This window comes from Myotis nattereri (genome assembly GCF_964212035.1).
Source record: "Myotis nattereri genome assembly, chromosome: 1".
NCBI lineage: Eukaryota > Metazoa > Chordata > Mammalia > Chiroptera > Vespertilionidae > Myotis > Myotis nattereri.
Window position 1 is genome coordinate 208,073,352 of NC_138075.1, and position 17,433 is coordinate 208,090,784.

At 42.3% G+C, this 17,433-nt stretch overlaps 1 protein-coding gene across 1 annotated transcript in view; it reads right to left on the minus strand.

Moving 5' to 3' along the window:
• Positions 1 to 17,433, minus strand: part of TBC1D1 (TBC1 domain family member 1) — a 203,138-nt gene that overhangs the window by 172,090 nt on the left and 13,615 nt on the right. Inside the window, exon 2 of the mRNA XM_081097673.1 lies at positions 15,992 to 16,498. Within this exon, the coding sequence (XP_080953799.1) occupies positions 15,992 to 16,408 (417 nt within the window). The 5' untranslated portion in view covers positions 16,409 to 16,498. The remainder of the gene's footprint in view (positions 1 to 15,991; positions 16,499 to 17,433) is intronic.

Sequence of the window (17,433 nt, forward strand, 5' to 3'; positions counted from 1 at the left end):
TTATAAGTGAAAGTTTATGCTCTTTGACCAACACTTCCTCATTTCTCCCATGCCCAGCCCCTGGTAACCACCATTCTACTCTGTTTCTATGATTTTGGCTTTTAAGAGTCCATATAAAAGTGATATCGTATGATATTTGTCTTTCTGGGTCTGACATCTCACTTAGCATAATACCCTCAGAGTCCATCCACGCTGTCACAAATGGCAGCATTTCCTTCTTTCTCATGGCTGAATTCCATTGTATACATAGACCACTTCTTCTTTGGCCACTCATCTGGTGATGGATACCTGGGTTGTTACCATGTCTTGGCTATTTATTGTCTTGGCTGCAATGATCATGAGGGTGCAGATATCTCTTCAAAATCCTGTTGTCACTTCCTTTGGATATATATCAGAAGTGGGATTCTGGATCATTTGGTAGCTCTATTCCTACTTTTTGGAGAAAACTCCATACTGTTTTCCATAGTGTTGGCACCAATTTACATTCCTACCAACAGTGGATAAGGGTTAGAGTTATAAATATCTAATCATTACATCCTCACCAACTCTTGTTATACCTTGTCTTTTTGAGAATAGCATTCTAACAGGTATGAAGTGATACCTCACGTTTGATTTGCATGTCCCCGTGATTAGTGGTATTGAGCATTTCATTTCTCTTTTTTAGCACCTTTTTTTGGTATTTGTTGGCCATCTGTATCACTTCTTTGGAAAAGTGTACATTTTTTAAATCAAAAAATTTTTAAATCAAAAAAATTTTGGGCTATTGAGTTGTATGAGTTCTCTATAAATTTTAAACAGTAACCCCTTATCTGATATATGATTTGCAAATATTTTCTCCCATTCCATAGGTTGCCTTTTCATTTTGTGTATGGTTCCCTTGGCTTTGCAGATTTTTAGTTTTATGTAGTCCCACTTGCTTATTTTTGCTTTTGTTGCTCTCAAATCTTGCTTGTTTGTTATGCTAAGCGGATGGGACATCCCTGAGTCACTTTCAGCCTATCTTGGCCAACCTCTCTTTTCATAACCAAATGGTTCAAAGCTTAACAAAGATGGTGCTACCATCCAAGAGCAGCTCTAGGTAGTCCTGAAACTCACCCTTCCTTTCTCCCTGCTGCATATAGTTGCAATTTCTCAAAAGGATACACCTCGACTACCATAAAGAACGTCTAAAACATATCCATACATATATCTATGCATGTATTTATTTCTACTTCATAAATATGTAGGGCTATATTTATTTGCATTAATATGTTTAATTGCTATGTTCTATATTAATATTAACCTATTATTATATAACATAATATTAACATATATTTAATTTTGAGAAGCAAAGGACTGAGTTAAAACAGAAATGGTAGAAATGAAATATGAATTGATTATATATAGAAACATTTGTTTATATAATAAAAGAATACAATCTGTAAGGATACACACCATTCTGTTCATATTGGTTTCTCTCTAGGAGGTAGGAATTAAGGTAAAACTTTTCATATCAACACTTTTGTTCTAATTTTTTTTTTTACATTCAGCATAAATGTTTCTATAATCAGAAAAGGTATTTGTTTTAGAAAAAGAAAAGACTGATGCAAAAAAAAATGGACTCGTGTCATAGCTGAAAGAATTTAATTTATACATATGAAAGAGATTCTCAATAGTAAAGGCTGCTCAAACATTCACGAGACCTTTCCCACCACTATCACCAATAACTGCCAGGAAAATTTTGTGTTCATAAAAACCAAGAAGAGTGTGCAGATTTCAAAGAGATGAGAGCCAATGAATATTATCTTATGAACAAAAACTCTTATAGGGAAAGAATCTCAAGAGGGAGGGAAGAAGAAAGATATCTAAGAATAAAATCCTGCCAGAGCAAGAGAAATGTGTCCTGATGAGGAAGGAAAAGGCAAACAAGAAAATAAACTAACATGGCTGCATAGGGAGTTTCTAGATGAGACTGGAAGGTAGGAGGAGAAACACATCCCTAGAATGCATACAAAAACGCAACATTCATTCATTTACTCATTCAGGAAGCACCCACTATGCACCAGGCATGTTCTGGGTACCGAGGTCTGGCAGTGAGCAAGACAGGCAAGGGCCCTGCTCTCTTATTACTCAGGCAGCAGGGGAGATGGTAGACAAGGAAGCATATGAACAAACAAGATAACTTCAGATAGTGGTAAGTGTTATGAAGACATTAAAACCAGATGAAGTGACGGTGATTGGTGTGAGGGTACTTTTAACTGGTGGCCAGAATATGAGGTTCAAACTGAGTTCATAATGATCTAAGGAAAGAGCCACATGAAGAGCTGGGAGCAGAGCCTTCCAGACAGAGGCAACAACAAATGCAAAGACCCGTGTGAAGAACGAGGTTGTCATGTTTTAGTAATAGATACACCAGAGTGGCTGCGGTCCACAGAGCACGGGAAAGCGTGTGGGGAAACGAGGGCCACATGGCGAGTCCCAGCAATGACACAGAAATTTAGTCTAAGTACAGGGAGAAGTCAATAGAGAGGTGGTGAGCAGGGTAGTGGCATGAATTGATAAGTTGTCTAAAGGAGGCTCTGGACGCTTTCTTAGTGGAGAGAAGAAGCAAGAAGGAAAACTGGGAAAACAGCCAGGAAGTACTGAAGAGTCCAGGAGAGGACTCAGGATTAGCAGTAGAAGCAGAGAAGTTGCAGATTTGGAAAGGGTCTTGAATAATTTGAATGAGAGTGTGAAGGAAAGTGAAAAATCGAAGATGATCCTAGATTTTGGCTATAGCAACTGTCATTGCCACATAAGAGCTGCAAAAGACTGGGAAAGCTAACAGGTGGATGGGGAGTAAATCCAAGGGTTCTATCTTAACCATGTTGACTTTGAGATGCCTATTCAACAAACAAGTAGAAAGTCAGGTTGGCAGTTGGATAGACAAGTCTGGAAATCCTGGGTGAGTCTGAAGTAATAGATAGCTTTTTGGAGTCACCATTGAGTAGCTGGTGTGTAATGATCTGATAAGTTCCTCTGGAAATGGTATCTCAAAGAGAAATGTAGAAGACCAACTCCTGGGGGACATAAAACTCAGAATTGAGAAGAGGAAGGATAAAGGAGACTGGGTAGAAACCACTATTGAAACAGAAGGGAAAGCAGGAGGGTGTGGGTTTCCAAAAGCCAAGAGAAGAGCGTGTTTTAAGATAGAAGAAACACTTTCTCTCCAACTATGCCGAAAGCGACGGAGAAATTGGAGAGGAGAAATGCAGAGAAGGGGTCCCCGGACCTCACAAGCTGGAGCCATTTTAGTGAAATGATCAGGACAGAAGCCCAACTGGTAAATTGTGCTGCTATGAACATAGGGGTGTATATGTTCTTTCTGATTGGTGTTTCTGATTTCTTAGAATATATTCCTATAAGTGGGATTACTGAGTCAAACGGGAGTTCCACTTTTAATTTTTTGAGAAAACTCCATACTGTTTTCCACAGTGGCTGCACCAGTCTACATTCCCACCAGCAGTGCATGAGTGTTCCTTTTTCTCCACATCCTTGCCAGCACTTGTCATTTGTTGATTTGTTGATGATAGCCACTATGACAGGTGTGAGATGGTACCTCATTGTTGTTTTGATTGCATCTCTCAGATGATTAGTGACTTTGAGCATGTTTTCATATGTTTCTTGGCCTTCTGTATGTCCTCTTTCAAAAAGTGTCTATTTGCCCATTTTTTGATTGGATTGTTTATCTTCCTTTTGTTAAGTTGTATGAGTTCCCTATAAATTTTGGAGATTAAACCCTTATCTGAAACAGCTTTGGCAAATATGTTCTCCCATGCAGTGGGCTTTCTTGTTGTTTTGTTGATGGTTCCTTTTGCTGTGCAGAAGCTTTTTACTTTGAAGTAGTCCCACTTGTTTATTTTCTCCTTAGTTTCCATTGTCCTAGGAGCTGTATCGGTAAAGATATTGCTACGACACATGTCTAATATTTTGCTGTCTATGGATTCTTCTAAGATTTTATGGTTTCCTGTCTTACATTTAAGTCCTTTATCTATTTTGAGTTTATTTTTGCGTATGGTGTAAGTTGGTGATCTAGTTTCATTCTTTTGCATGTATCTGACATGGCAGTTTCTTAAGTAACTGCAGCATTCACACTAGGCCTCCTCCCATTCCTCCAAATTTCCTCTCCCATAGCTTACAGATGTTTGCTAACACCTGCAGTGCAGCATTCAGAACCTATATTTGACATATAAAACATTGAACACTTCTAGAGGGGGCAATCATGCCTTATTTGATTCTGTACCCTGGTGCCCAGCCATGCGCATGACACATTGTTAGCATTCCAATGAGGAATTCATGTAAAATCTGCAACATTACAAATACCTACATCACTCAACCACCAGAAATGATGGCTCCCCATGCACCACCAGCACTGAAGTGAACAGGAAAGTGCTCCTGCAGGACCGGCTGCCATGAAGTCACACTTAAGGTGCTAAATCACACACAGTAGCACATCAGCGATCACACTCAACTCCACGTCTTTTCTTGGGTATCCTGCATCAGGCTCCTCCCCCTAGCCCTACCCCCAGTCCAGCCTCTTCTGAGGCCTTCTCAGAGCCAGGCCAGCCCCAGCTTGGCTTGCTGTAGTTGTGGGTTCAGACTCAGGCCACAGTTCTTGGGATTGGATGCCTGAGCATCCAAAGGGAGGAAAAGTATTTTAAAAAGAGAAAAACTGGAAAGAAGAAATTTATCTGCTTCAATACATCCCAAACCAGTAGCTCTCATGGCTCTTGTCCACTGCATTACAGATCTAGAATGAAAAACAGATTGTACTTTTGCATGTGATCTTTTCAGAGGAACTTAGAGCAAAAAAATCTATCATTAACAAATAGAAGACAGCAAAATAAAGGGAGAAACCTGGAATCACTCAGATGAATGTTCAGATTTTTTCAGGAAATACTTCTTAGGTAGCTAGTCTCACCCAGGGCTATTGGTAGAAAGTAGATGCACACTGTATATGAAATTTAAAATGTTCTACTTGGCACATTAGAGAAAGTAAAATGAAACAGGTGAAATTAATTTTAGTGTTATATTTTATTTAGCCCAATATAGCCAAAAGCTTATCATTGTAACATGTAATCAATATAGAAAACTATTGAGATATTTTACTTATTTTTCTACTAAATCCTTTCAACCCACTGTTTTGACTCATACAGCCCATCTCAATTCAGACCAGCCACCATTGCAAGTGTCTAGGCTACCAATCAATCATTTTAAGATACAAATCAACTCTAGGTTCCAGCTACTTATAAAGTCTATTCTTAGGAACAGATATATATTTAAAAATAATTATCAAACTCAAAGCATCTGATGAAAAAAATGCAAAGCTATTTAACATGATAGGTATTGAAGAAATAAAGACTTTTAATTTTTTTTCTGATCATCTAATGTTAGGTGGATGCTTCTGAAGCCCTCGGACTCATTTTTCAAAGTCAAAAATAAATTACATAATCCATCCAGTGCCATGAACCCAAACCGTCCAGTAAATACTTGAGAGTTCATGCAGCGTGGGATGTTCTTTTTATAGATGAAAAAGAACGCCTGCCAACCCTGGTAACCAGCAACCGACTTCTGTCTAGAATGATACACGGTCAAGTGTCAATTAGCAGACACAGATACACTGTCCCATGCAACTGTGCACTGAGTCATAGCTGCCGAATGGGACCCCATGTAAAACATAATAAACCAGAATGGGGTTCAAGATGCCCTGTGGGAATTGAACACAGATTTACGAGTCTTCCAAAGCCAGTACAACAAACCTTCCCCAAACCATTGCCTGAGTACCCAAGAATAATAATAATAATAACCATGTCTGATATTTAGAAATTATGAAGACCCAATACAGAAAGGGCAATAAATAAAAATATCTTAAAAATAATACCGTGTTCTTCAGAATCATCATCCTCAAGGACAAAACACCCCAGCTCAGTGTTATAATCTCGATTTCACTTCAGCAAAGAAAGTAATGAGCCAGCAAATGTAACAGCCGAGTAAGAGGCCCAACTGAAGCCAGACTCTACTGAAAACCCTAAAATAAGTGGAGCATATTTTAAGTCACTAACTTAAAATTCCAAGCAGATGGAGAATTATTAAAGACAAATCAGTAATGGGTAAAATGCAACTGAAACAAAGCTACAACCTACAATTAAATTCCAAGACGTTTTTAAGTTAAATCATAAGACTCAGTCAAAGCAACTCTGCCTTTTTATGTAGGGGACTGAAGTATTAACTCTGTTAATCACAGAAAAATAACCTTAGGCCACCTTTATGTTTAACACACAATATAACCAAATCCAAAGAGGCCAGTGCAGTTGCTGAGAAACACGACATGACATACTTACAGGGCCTTGTGCAAGAACATACTGGTTCGCCCTAATCAGTTTGGCTCAGTGGATAGAGCATCAGCCTGTGGACTGAAGGGTCCTGGGTTCAACTCCAGTTGAGGGCACATGCCTGGGTTGAGGGCTCTATCCCCAGTGGGGGCCATGCAGGAGGCAGCCGATCAATGATTCTCTCTCATTGATGTTTCTCTCTCTGTCTTTCCCTTCCTCTCTGAAATCAATAAAATATAGTTAAGGGGGGAAAAAAAGAATGCACTGGTTCTACACTGGAATATTAGAAGGAAACATTTATGCTCTTAAGTCTACAAATAGTTAAGTAGTCTTAAAATTAGCAGTAAGGAAACTACCAGGTTTAGTCTCAAATCTATGTCACCTTCAAGAAATGCAGTTTAGCTGCCAAAAATCATAGAAAAGGAAGCTTATTCACTCAAAGGACATTGGCATTTTCTCAAATACATCTTCCTCGCAACACTTACTAAAGTCCTCTTCTTTTTTTCTTTTTTAATATATTTTATTGATTTTTTTACAGAGAGGAAGGGAGAGAGATAGAGAGTTAGAAACATCGATGAGAGAGAAACATCGATCAGCTGCCTCCTGCACATTTCCCACTGGGGATGTGCCCGCAACCCAGGTACATGCCCTTGACCGGAATCGAACCTGGGACCTTTCAGTCCGCAAGCCGACGCTCTATCCACTGAGCCAAACCGGTTTCGGCTAAAGTCCTCTTCTTTAAGGAGGTTTCTACTTCCCATGGAGTCCCTCCAGCTCCCCTAACCTAACCTCGGCATCTTTTTCCATGCTTTACCCTCCCCTCCTCATCCCTAACATCTTAGCACTTTATTATGGAGATCAATCTAGCTTCTCTTCCGAGGAGGAAATCACACTTCCTCTTTGGAAGAGAGGGGGTTAGACCTGCAAGATTTTAGCAAGTACAACATTCTCTTAGGCAGGATGGAGAAGGGGAGCCCCTGTGCCCCCCTGCAAAAATGACATCTAACCCATCCCAGTTATGAAACACCCGTGCTGGATGCCAGACTGGATGCCAAATCCAGATCATCAAAATCTGAATGAAGTCAGGGGTAGGGTTTGAAAAGCCACGACCTATGTCAGGTATGAAAAGGAAAGTCATTTAGAAAACAGTGGGCACTTACAGCAAAACTACTCTCATGTACCCAGCCTCCGACCCACACCACACACTGTCCCCTCCCCTCACCACACACTCACCCACATGTCCCCTCCATGGACCATACTCCTAGGAATGATCTAAAGTGGTGGCAAATCCAATATTCTTCTGAGTTCAGGTTTTCATAGACTAGACAAAGCTGAAGAACTGGAGAAGGGAAGAACCTCTAGACCATTTTCTTAGACTTTATGTTATGTCTTAGACTTTTTATGTTATGTCTAGGGCTGAGTCTGGGCGGAACTCTTGGTTTCTTTGTTATGTGATGGGGTAAAGACCTAGCCTGGGTCTCCCATGCAACTGTCTGTTTTTCAGAGTAGATGTTATTGTTTCCTACCATGGACCTAAACTCAAACTACACTTCAACCCAGAACCTTATGTCCTGTGTTCACACGTGTTCTGAGGGATGTTCTTGGGTTTTAGGAGAAAATGTAATCTCTGGTCCAATAAATCTGTGGATTTAATGGACTAATGTACAACTCAAGAGAGAAATAGAAAATAAAGTGTTTCTCTAGCACAGTGGTTCTCAGGGTGTGGTCTGCACAATTTAGTGAACCAATATTTTCTAATAACCAATGCATGATGTGTGGGGGCTAAAAAAATTAAAATTTTTCCTCCCACCTTCTGAATTTTTTCAGCTGGGCTAATCATCAAATTAACAAAGACAGATTAACAAGAGAAAATAAAGTGTCTAATACAATTGTTAATGTTGTAATTAGCTAGTTATTAGGAAAGGAGCAACAGGGAGGTCAGACATTATAAGCATAGCCATCTGGGCAGCTGCAGCAGGAAGCTGAAATATCACGCTCTCCAGGGAACCACCAGTCCATTCCCTGCAGGTCATTGAGGAAGGGACTGGATAAAGGGAGATGGATGCATGTACAGTAAATTTGGGGTGACATAGGGAATATGCCTGTCTGTCTAACCTAAAGATAACTGGCTAGAGGAGGTGGGGCCACTGCAAGCCCATGAAAATTTGGGAATACATAATCCCCCAGACAAAGGAATTCTCACGCGTTTGGCTCACGTGGCTCTCTTGTTCCTCCGGCTTTGCTCCTGCCTGTGGACTCCACATGCAATGAATGGACTTTAGGACTATAGCTGGGAACACAAACTACCTAGCCTGATGCTTGGTTAGACCATGCAAATATGGAATGGAAACTTTAGGCCACGGCTTCAATCCTAGTTCTGCGGAAGGCACAGCTGGACTTTTTCCTTGGCAGGACAGAAGGAAATGGAACCTTGGAAACTCGGGGGTCTAATCCCACACAAAGAAATATCACTCATTCTCCTGTGAGAGTCTCAGAAAATTCATTTTCCTGTGACCACACAAGAACCCCATTTCCACCAGCAATAGATGGGGACACAGAGAGCTCCCCACTGATAACACACAGGCACATAGGGAATCCACAGAAGCATGAAAATTCCAAAAACAGTGAGGCATCATTAGGTATATATGACATTTTTGGACAAAGGAGAAAGGGGGCAGTGTATTAGATTCAAGAAGTGAGAATGGTGATTTACAGTTAGTTGCCAAAGAGCAAAACACACATGGCAGGAAAATCCTTGCTTAGCAACTCAGAAACAATGGGGCACAGGGGTATCTAGCTAACAGGCTCCTGCCAGAAGCCCTCTTGTTTATCATACATAATTCAAATTAGGCAAAAGTGGCATCCTAAACTCTCCTTCCTGAAACAGGTTTTTCTGTCTGAATCTTTTGGGCAGCAAAGTAGTGAGAGTCAACGGTTTTTCCTGAACCTTGTTTCTTAATAAACGGCTTAAAACGAATATCTCCAAAAGGCCATTTCAGGGTAACACAACTTTAGTTCCCTTCACATGCTTAAAAGATTCATTGAAGTACAAGATACACCAAGGAGTTTTAATATAACAAAAAGCACTTTCGTGGGAGAACCTATTTCCTCCGGTAACACTTAGATATGGTCGCAGAATTCATATCGTAACAAACCTTTAAGAAACTACCACTTGTCGAGTTTTGGTACAAGTGCTAAAGAAAAATATCCACAATTTTCTAAAAAGGCTATAAACTACTTCTCCATTTCCCTACTACGTATCTGTGTGATGCCAAGCTTTCTCATATACTCAGCCAAAACAACCTATCACACAGAATGTAGCAGTAGCTGAGAATCCAGTAGATGTCTATTGATCTATATATTGAAGAGTGATGGCCCCCAAAAAGGAAAATTGTGGTAGGCAGTTAGACAGACATGAGCAGAGCAAGTGTGAGCGTAGATAGCTAGTCAGTTATTAAAAAAGAAAGGGAGCAAATGGGATCAAACATGAAGCCTGATCAACTAGGAGTCTGTAGCATTCAGTCTCCCCAGGAGACAGCTGTGTCCTCTGCAAGGAAGAAGCAGCTTTCTCATCTCCCTGGGGGACAACAGACAGGGTAGCCAGGATTGGGGGTGGGGAGGTAGGGAGAAAACAACAGGGAAATTCCTCTGCTGGGCACAGGCGCAATAGAAGCCAAGCTGGTGCAGCAGGAGGGCCCAACACAAGCCAGAAATGAGCCAGGAAAGAGAGATTGGCTAGCTCGAAAGATAGCTTACTCCTTCCCAAGCCCAAGATATAAACAAAGCTTAACAAAGGCTCTGGATTTGTTCGTTCCTTAGTTCATTCGCATGGGCTCTCTCTCCACAGCAGCAGTGCAGGCCTGGGTATGGCAGCCACTCAGGCCCAAGCTCCAGCCAAAGCGCAGCACCCCAATGAAAACAGAGACTACGCTAGACTACCAAAGCTTCGGGTGCCAATGCCTGGTAAGGGCACAGCCTGTCTGGGCCCTGGTCCAACCTGGTCTTGGTGAGGACAGATGTGGGCTTGCCGCCCCAGGGGTTAGTCTTCTCCTACAGTGAGAAGGAGCTGAGTCACCTGGTCGTGGATGAGACATTGGACATTGCTCATATCCTCCCATGTGTGTGTCACCGAAATGCTCTTCTTTCAACTCCGTGGAAGAATCCTATTTCCACCGGCAACACAAGGATGATAGGCCAGGTACAGGTCACCAGGACAGAAAATCCTGGGTGCCTAGCAACTGGGAAAATAAATACCTTGCCCCCAGGGTAATCTTTCCTCCCCTAGCCTATCACTGGTCATGTAGTTCGGACCCTCCCTAACCTTCCCTCCTCTGGCATGTTGCTAGTCATGTGATAGACCCCCTTGGAGGAGAAACAAGGGGCCAAAGAGTGGACCTTGGAAAACCACTTCCTGAAGCATTAACCCCTGGAGATAACATCTAGGCTTCATTTGTGTTTCAGCTCCAGGCCCAGACAAGCAGCAAAACCAGATTAGCAATGCCATGGCAGACATCAGGACCAGCTGCATTGACCAAGGACTCCCTGCCCTGGGACCAACCAATCAGTGGACACCACGACCCTGAAAGGACACACCTGGAAACTGGATGAATACTCTATTAAGATCCTCCCCCTGAAACCTCCTCTAAAATCCCCCCCTTAAAAGCCCTAGGACAGAGAACCCTGTGTACTCTTCCTCTTTGGAGTACGCCAGAGCCTTTCCCGCCCCTCCGATTCCCCCCAAGCATGTTACCTTCACCCTTCTCTTTCCTAAGCTCCAAGGGCCCCTTCTTTGCCTCTGTAACTTGTTTCCTAAGCCCAATTCTTTTATGACTCACTTCTCTACCTCTGTGACTTTCTAAATAAACTTTCTCTTATGGTTTGAGTCTTGACTCTGAATTCTTTCTTAACCAGAACTCAGGTACCAAGGTACTGAACCAAAGTCGTGTCTGACTCCACCAGCCTAACACCTGGTACCATTATCACTGCCAACAAAACAATGCCTCCCATCACTAAATTGTTTTGGAAAATACGGTTTTGTTTTTCACAAAAATAGTATTCATGCTAGAATGTAAAAAGTTTATTTTTAAATAACTTTTTTTTAAAAATATATTTTATTGATTTCTTACAGAGAGGAAAGGAGAGGGATAGAGAGTTAGAAACATCAATGAGAGAGAAACATCGATCAGCTGCCTCCTGCACACTCCCTACTAGGTATGTGTCTGCAACCAAGGTACATGCCCTTGACAGGAATTGAGCCTGGGACCGTTGAGTCCGCAGGCCGATGCTCTATCCACTGAGCCAAACTGGTTAGGGCTATTTTTAAATAATTTTAATAGTCAGATGATTAAATAAATTCTTAATTATATATAATAGTTAAAATAAAAATTTAATTAAATAAAGTAAATTTTAAATGAATTAATACCTGTATAATTTCTCAGTTCTAATGTCTAAAATGGTATTATTAATAGATGTAACCCACATAAACTAATGCTTTTTGGGATCCTCAATAATTTCTAAGAGTGGAAAGAGGTCCTCAGATGAAAGAGTCTGAGATGCTGCCCCAATGCATTTTGATCATGGAAGCCTTTCTCTGGAGAACACCGTGAGTATGTCCTATGGAACATACAGTAGGAAACACAATCTCATGCTGTGCTTATGAAATTATTCCTTTATGTGCCTCTTCTCCCTAGACATTCCTCAGTAAATTAATTTATAGTCTAATCCATGAGTTTCCTCTCAAACAGTAGCTTTGTGCTCATGACCCTGGCAGTTGATGCACATATCTCCTCTGGCAAACACAGTTGATGCTGACCTCACCCATTTAAAAGAGGTATTAACCTGGAGAATTATTTCACTGAGCAAATGTTACAAATAGTCCAGAGAAATGATGACACAGGTGAACATGCTTCTACACCAGATAATCCTCTGTTACGAGATACCGTGCCAGGGATAGCCCAAGATCATAAGAAATATGGCACCAGTTAGAATCATGGCCAGTCTGGTGTAGCATTCCGTTTCCAACAACAGAAGCACTGATTGAAGTGCCGATGTGACAGATTACCCTTTTATAAAATGAGCAGGGTGACAGCAATTTATTACTCCAAGTACTGACAATGTGTATTTGCAAAACTTTGTATACGAACCAAAAATAACCTAAAGAACTAATTCATATTTCTACCATGCTTTTTAGAATATGTCGAGTAAGTTCAGTTCTCTGCTTTTTGGCGAGACTGGAAGCCTCAATTACAAAATTGAGTTATGAATCTCTTCTTCCTGTCAGGTGTCTGAGTGACTGGCCAGAAGCCTCTTCTTAGATGGCTCTAAAATATCTTGGGAAAAAGTCAAAAGTGTAAAGTGCTGAACAACTATTCTGTGCAAAAAAAACTCTCCCCAAGGAAACTCAGTCTTTACACAGAGCTGGCCTGGAGCACAGGCTGTTCAATCCTCTAATCTTCATTCTGGAATTTGCCCAAAGAGCAGAAACCATTAAGTTTATTTATGCAGCTTTGTAAGTGTCTAGTTTATAAAACCTTGCTTAATTTTGTAAAGATGACCGGGATCTCACCCTGAAAGCGGAAGACACTCATCTTGATCTCTTTTTTCTGTGACCGGGGACTTGAAATTAAATTAGCCTCTAATTGGCTTCCAATAAAACTTTCTTTGATGAAAACTGTTTTAGAGCCATACATGCTTAGTAAGTTTCAGGTCCTGTTCTACTCATTTAATCCTCGGGGCAACTCTATGAGCTAGAGACTATAATTATCCCCGGTTTACAGATGAGGAAATGGGCTCAGTGCCTGAGGCCACGCAGTTTATAGGTGGCAGACAGGACTAAAGAACGGAGTGATGAAATAAAATGGAGTCACTCCAGTTAAGCTGCTACTCTTGTTTTAAGTAGCCTGGAAACTAAAACTTTTGTACTTTTCAGTCCTGTGTCAATGCCTGAAGACACAAACCTCCAGATGCCCCTCTCTGATCTCCCCCTGAAGGTCTTAGGAAAGCATGTCCATGGACTCAGCCTGCTGACATGGGTATCTAGACCATCAGTCCTCTAAAGACTTAGCATCGCAGCTCTAACCGGTTTGGCTCAGTGGATAGAGCGTCGGCCTGTGGACTGAAAGGTCCCAGGTTCAATTCCGGTCAAGAGCATGTGCCTTGGTTGCAGGCACATCCCCAGTTTGGGGTGTGCAGGAGGCAGCTGATCGATGTTTCTCTCTCATCGATGTTTCTAACTCTCTATCCCTCTCCCTTCCTCTCTGTAAAAAATCAATAAAATATATTTAAAAATAAAATAAAGACTTAGCATCGCAGACCAATGCAGAGGCGAGGCATGCGGGACTGATTCGTCTCAAGAACATACTTTTTACCGTAAGAACCCCTGCTTTTCTTTCTTCTGCAGAACACCGTAGGTCTTGCCTAGTCGTGTTTCCGGTTTGCAGGCCCTAAGACCTTAAATAAATCTTCATCATTTATTTCTAGCCAAAGCCTCCTGATTCATTGACTCTTGGTGGACAACTGGAATCCAGGAACCTCTGAACCAGGATGCCGCATGGATGGTAACATGAAATGATTTACAATAAGAAGAGATCCACTTTCGTGGGGAAAATAGTGGGTTCAAACTCCAGATGAGCCTTTATTTCAGAAACACTTCCTTATATTCCGATGTGTTAGGCGCCATTCCCTGTCTTCCCCATCACACCACAGCCACATGGCATTTACCTGCCTTCCTTCTAGCCTGCACTTAATATCCTCTCCCATGGCACCTGGAGCAGCGATCACTGAATGAATGTGTAAAAGAACCTAGGAACGATCAAACAAAAGTGAATTTCTACAAATCTACTTACTCTCCAAAAACGTTAATTTCCCAATGAGTTCTGTGCGTCCTGGAGGATAAGCAAAACACCCAATGGGGTGCAGGGAGAACCCCTGAGCAGTGCTGCTTCTACTCACTGACATTTACCACATGGATTGACTGGCACCCTCACTGCTGCCTGTGGCAGACGGCACACAGGGTCCTCGCACGGCTTTCCTCGGTTCACCGGGGCCCTCACCTGTTTGCTATCCAGAGTCTGTACCAGGTTGGAGCTGACCTGGGCCACCTGAGAAAGTGGCTGTAGGGATTATATTTTCAATTTTTTCTGAAATAACCCCCACAGGATGGGCTTGAAACGAATCTCACGCAGAACGGCAAAACATGCCAACAACCATGGAAGTACAGATGAACAGGAAAATAGTAGAACTGGTAATGTTTTTCCCATTTCTCATATAACATTTTTCTCAGGCACACCATGAGATATAACTACAGCAAGCTAATCCGATCTGACATGAAGTTAGCCAAAAAAAAAAAAAAAAAAAAAAAAAAAAATCAAAACAAAACAACGACAACAAAACACCCACCCTGAAAGTATCAAAACTTAAGATTCATATCCACTATCCTTGTGGTCCTTGCCTAAGTGAGCATCATGCCTTGGGAAACTGGCTAATATGTTCTCACACAGTTTATAAGTAAACTAGAGGCCCAATGCACGAAGATTAGTGCAAGAATGGGCCTTCCTTCCCCTGGCTGCCGGCATTGCCTTTGCTCTGGCCGGAGCCACCTTTCTGCCTTCCCACATTGCCCAGAGGCCCAGAGCGTCCTGCCCCGCCCCCAGCCGCTTGGCGTCTGCATATGCAAATTAACCCACCATCTTTGTTGTGTTAATTTGTGTACTCACTCCTGATTGGCTGGTGGGCTTCATGAAAGTACGGTCAATTTGCATCTTTCTCTTTTATTAGTGTAGACTAAAGGTCCGGTGCATGAATCTGTGCACAGAGGGGTGGGGGGTTCCTTCAGCCCGGCCTGCAATGATGCAAGCGTTCCCCCCCGCCACCCTGGCCACTCCATGCCCGCTGCCCAGAGGGCCTCTGCGGCCAGAGTGGAACGCTTCCCTCGTCATAGTGGCAACAAAGCAAGCATTTCACCAGGCCACTCACGCTGCCCACTCTCAGTGGTTCCCCCCCCCTCCCCTGGGACTGGGGTACTCTGGCGGGGCTGAGAGGACTGGGCGCTGCCATCTTGTGGCTATGGGCACCGCCATCTTTGTGACAGAGTGACGATTAATTTGCATATTACCCTTTTATTAGATAGGATATATTTTTATTCACAGCATAAAAATGGGGAGCTCACTGATCTAGAACTTTGCTACTCAAAGCCAATCTGCAGAGCAGTTTGCCTAGCATCACCTGGCCATGGGTGAGAAATGCAGAGTCTCAGGCGCCGCCACAGACCTACTGAACCAGCGTTTGCCCTTTACCAGGATCCCAGGCAATTCACAGGGCACGTTTTTGTTTGAGTAGCGCGGCTTTAGAACACACTTCTTCAATGATCTCAATCCCAAAAGTTCAGCTCTTATTGATAAGGTTAGGCAGATTTCTCTTTTGCATTTTTACCTCATAAACGTATCATTTCTAACATCTGATATAAAGTGTTCTTCAATGCTATTAAGAAACTATCCCCATACACCAAAACTCCAGTGAAATAATGCGCATATAACTGCAGCATCATCTGGAATGCCGGTATACATAAAATAAACGTCTAGGCTCCCATACAATAGAAGCCATCCTGCCACACCTTAAGCGTTCTGATCCCCACCTCCACTTACTTTTGTTTGATCATCAGCTTTGAACACGTAGCAGATACTCCGCCTACTGGCCGCATCGTCCTTAATCAGACAGGCAAAGTAGCTCGGGTCGTGACTGTTGTGGATCAGTTTGTGAGCGTGCTGAGGCTTGCACTCGAAGATGCTGGAACAGATCAGCGGATCCCACTGCTGAGTCTTCTCTGGCTCCGGTTCACATCGCAGTCCAGAGGGCGAGACACAAAGCCGGACTTGCTTGGTACCGGGTTCCTTTTTGGAGGACTGCCCGCTGAGCCGGCGCACCTCTGCCACGACCCAGGGTAGCATGGGCATGGTGGTCAGGGAGTGCACAGGCAAGGAGCCCACCAGCTGGAGGCCGAAGGCCACCCAGGCCTCGTTAGGGAACGGATGCTTCCTCGCTGTGAATGTGATTGGTTCCATTTTGGGAAAGGTCTGGAAACTCAGCAACACCTTCCCACGCTCCTCGATGGTAGACCCAGCAACCTATTTGACCTCTCCTGGTGCAGAAGCCTGGGGGAGACACAGAGGCATTTGAATTTAATGACGTCACAGCAAAAGCTCCTTTCAAAGGATTATTATTTCAGAAGAACTTAAAAGTCTGAAACCCAACATGGGCTGGTGAACACACAAAACAATATACAGTTTATGTATTATATAGAATTGTACACCTCAAACCTACATAATTTTATTAACCAATGTCACCCAATAAATTCAGTTTTAAAAGCCTGAACCCCAAACATGGGAAGAAATGGATATTCGTTCAAATACACTGCTCTGCAGAGAAAGAGCATTCTTGAAATTGCATTTCATATAAAATCTGAATATGCCATAAATGTCACACTGACAGCAGGTTACAAAGATCCCACCGGGAAACTCCTATTAAAGTTAAGCTTCACAGAGCCCACAAAGGCAGGCACTATGAAAAACAGCGTAATGCTCCCAGGACAGCCTGAAACCCTGTCATGTTATTTAACATATGCTTCAAGGAGTTTTTTTAAGATAATCATATTCAGTACTAGTAACTCACCCCCACCCCTCACAAAAGAAAAAAATATCAGCTATTCATTATCATAGTCTGCTGAACCAGACCGGTTTTAACACCTTATCTATTGCTTATAATACCACTTGAAGTTTAAAAGTCTCTCCCTGGCATACTTCAGAGATTTTGAATCACAAACTCAAATTCTTTTAACAGGTACTTGGTGCCCATTATGTTCCAAACACTGTCATAAATATCGTTTTGTTTCATTCATGTAAGCCATCACCCCATTCCCGTCCTTATCAGTAGAGGATGTGGCTTCTACCAGACTCAAACCTTCAACTTCCATATGGGTGATTTTCAGCAACCATATCTGATACATCCTAACATCTGCTTGTTCCATTGGATGATGAAACCCTTTTGTTCAGAGCTGATTGGTCTACAGCACCTCAAGCCCTATTCTCTA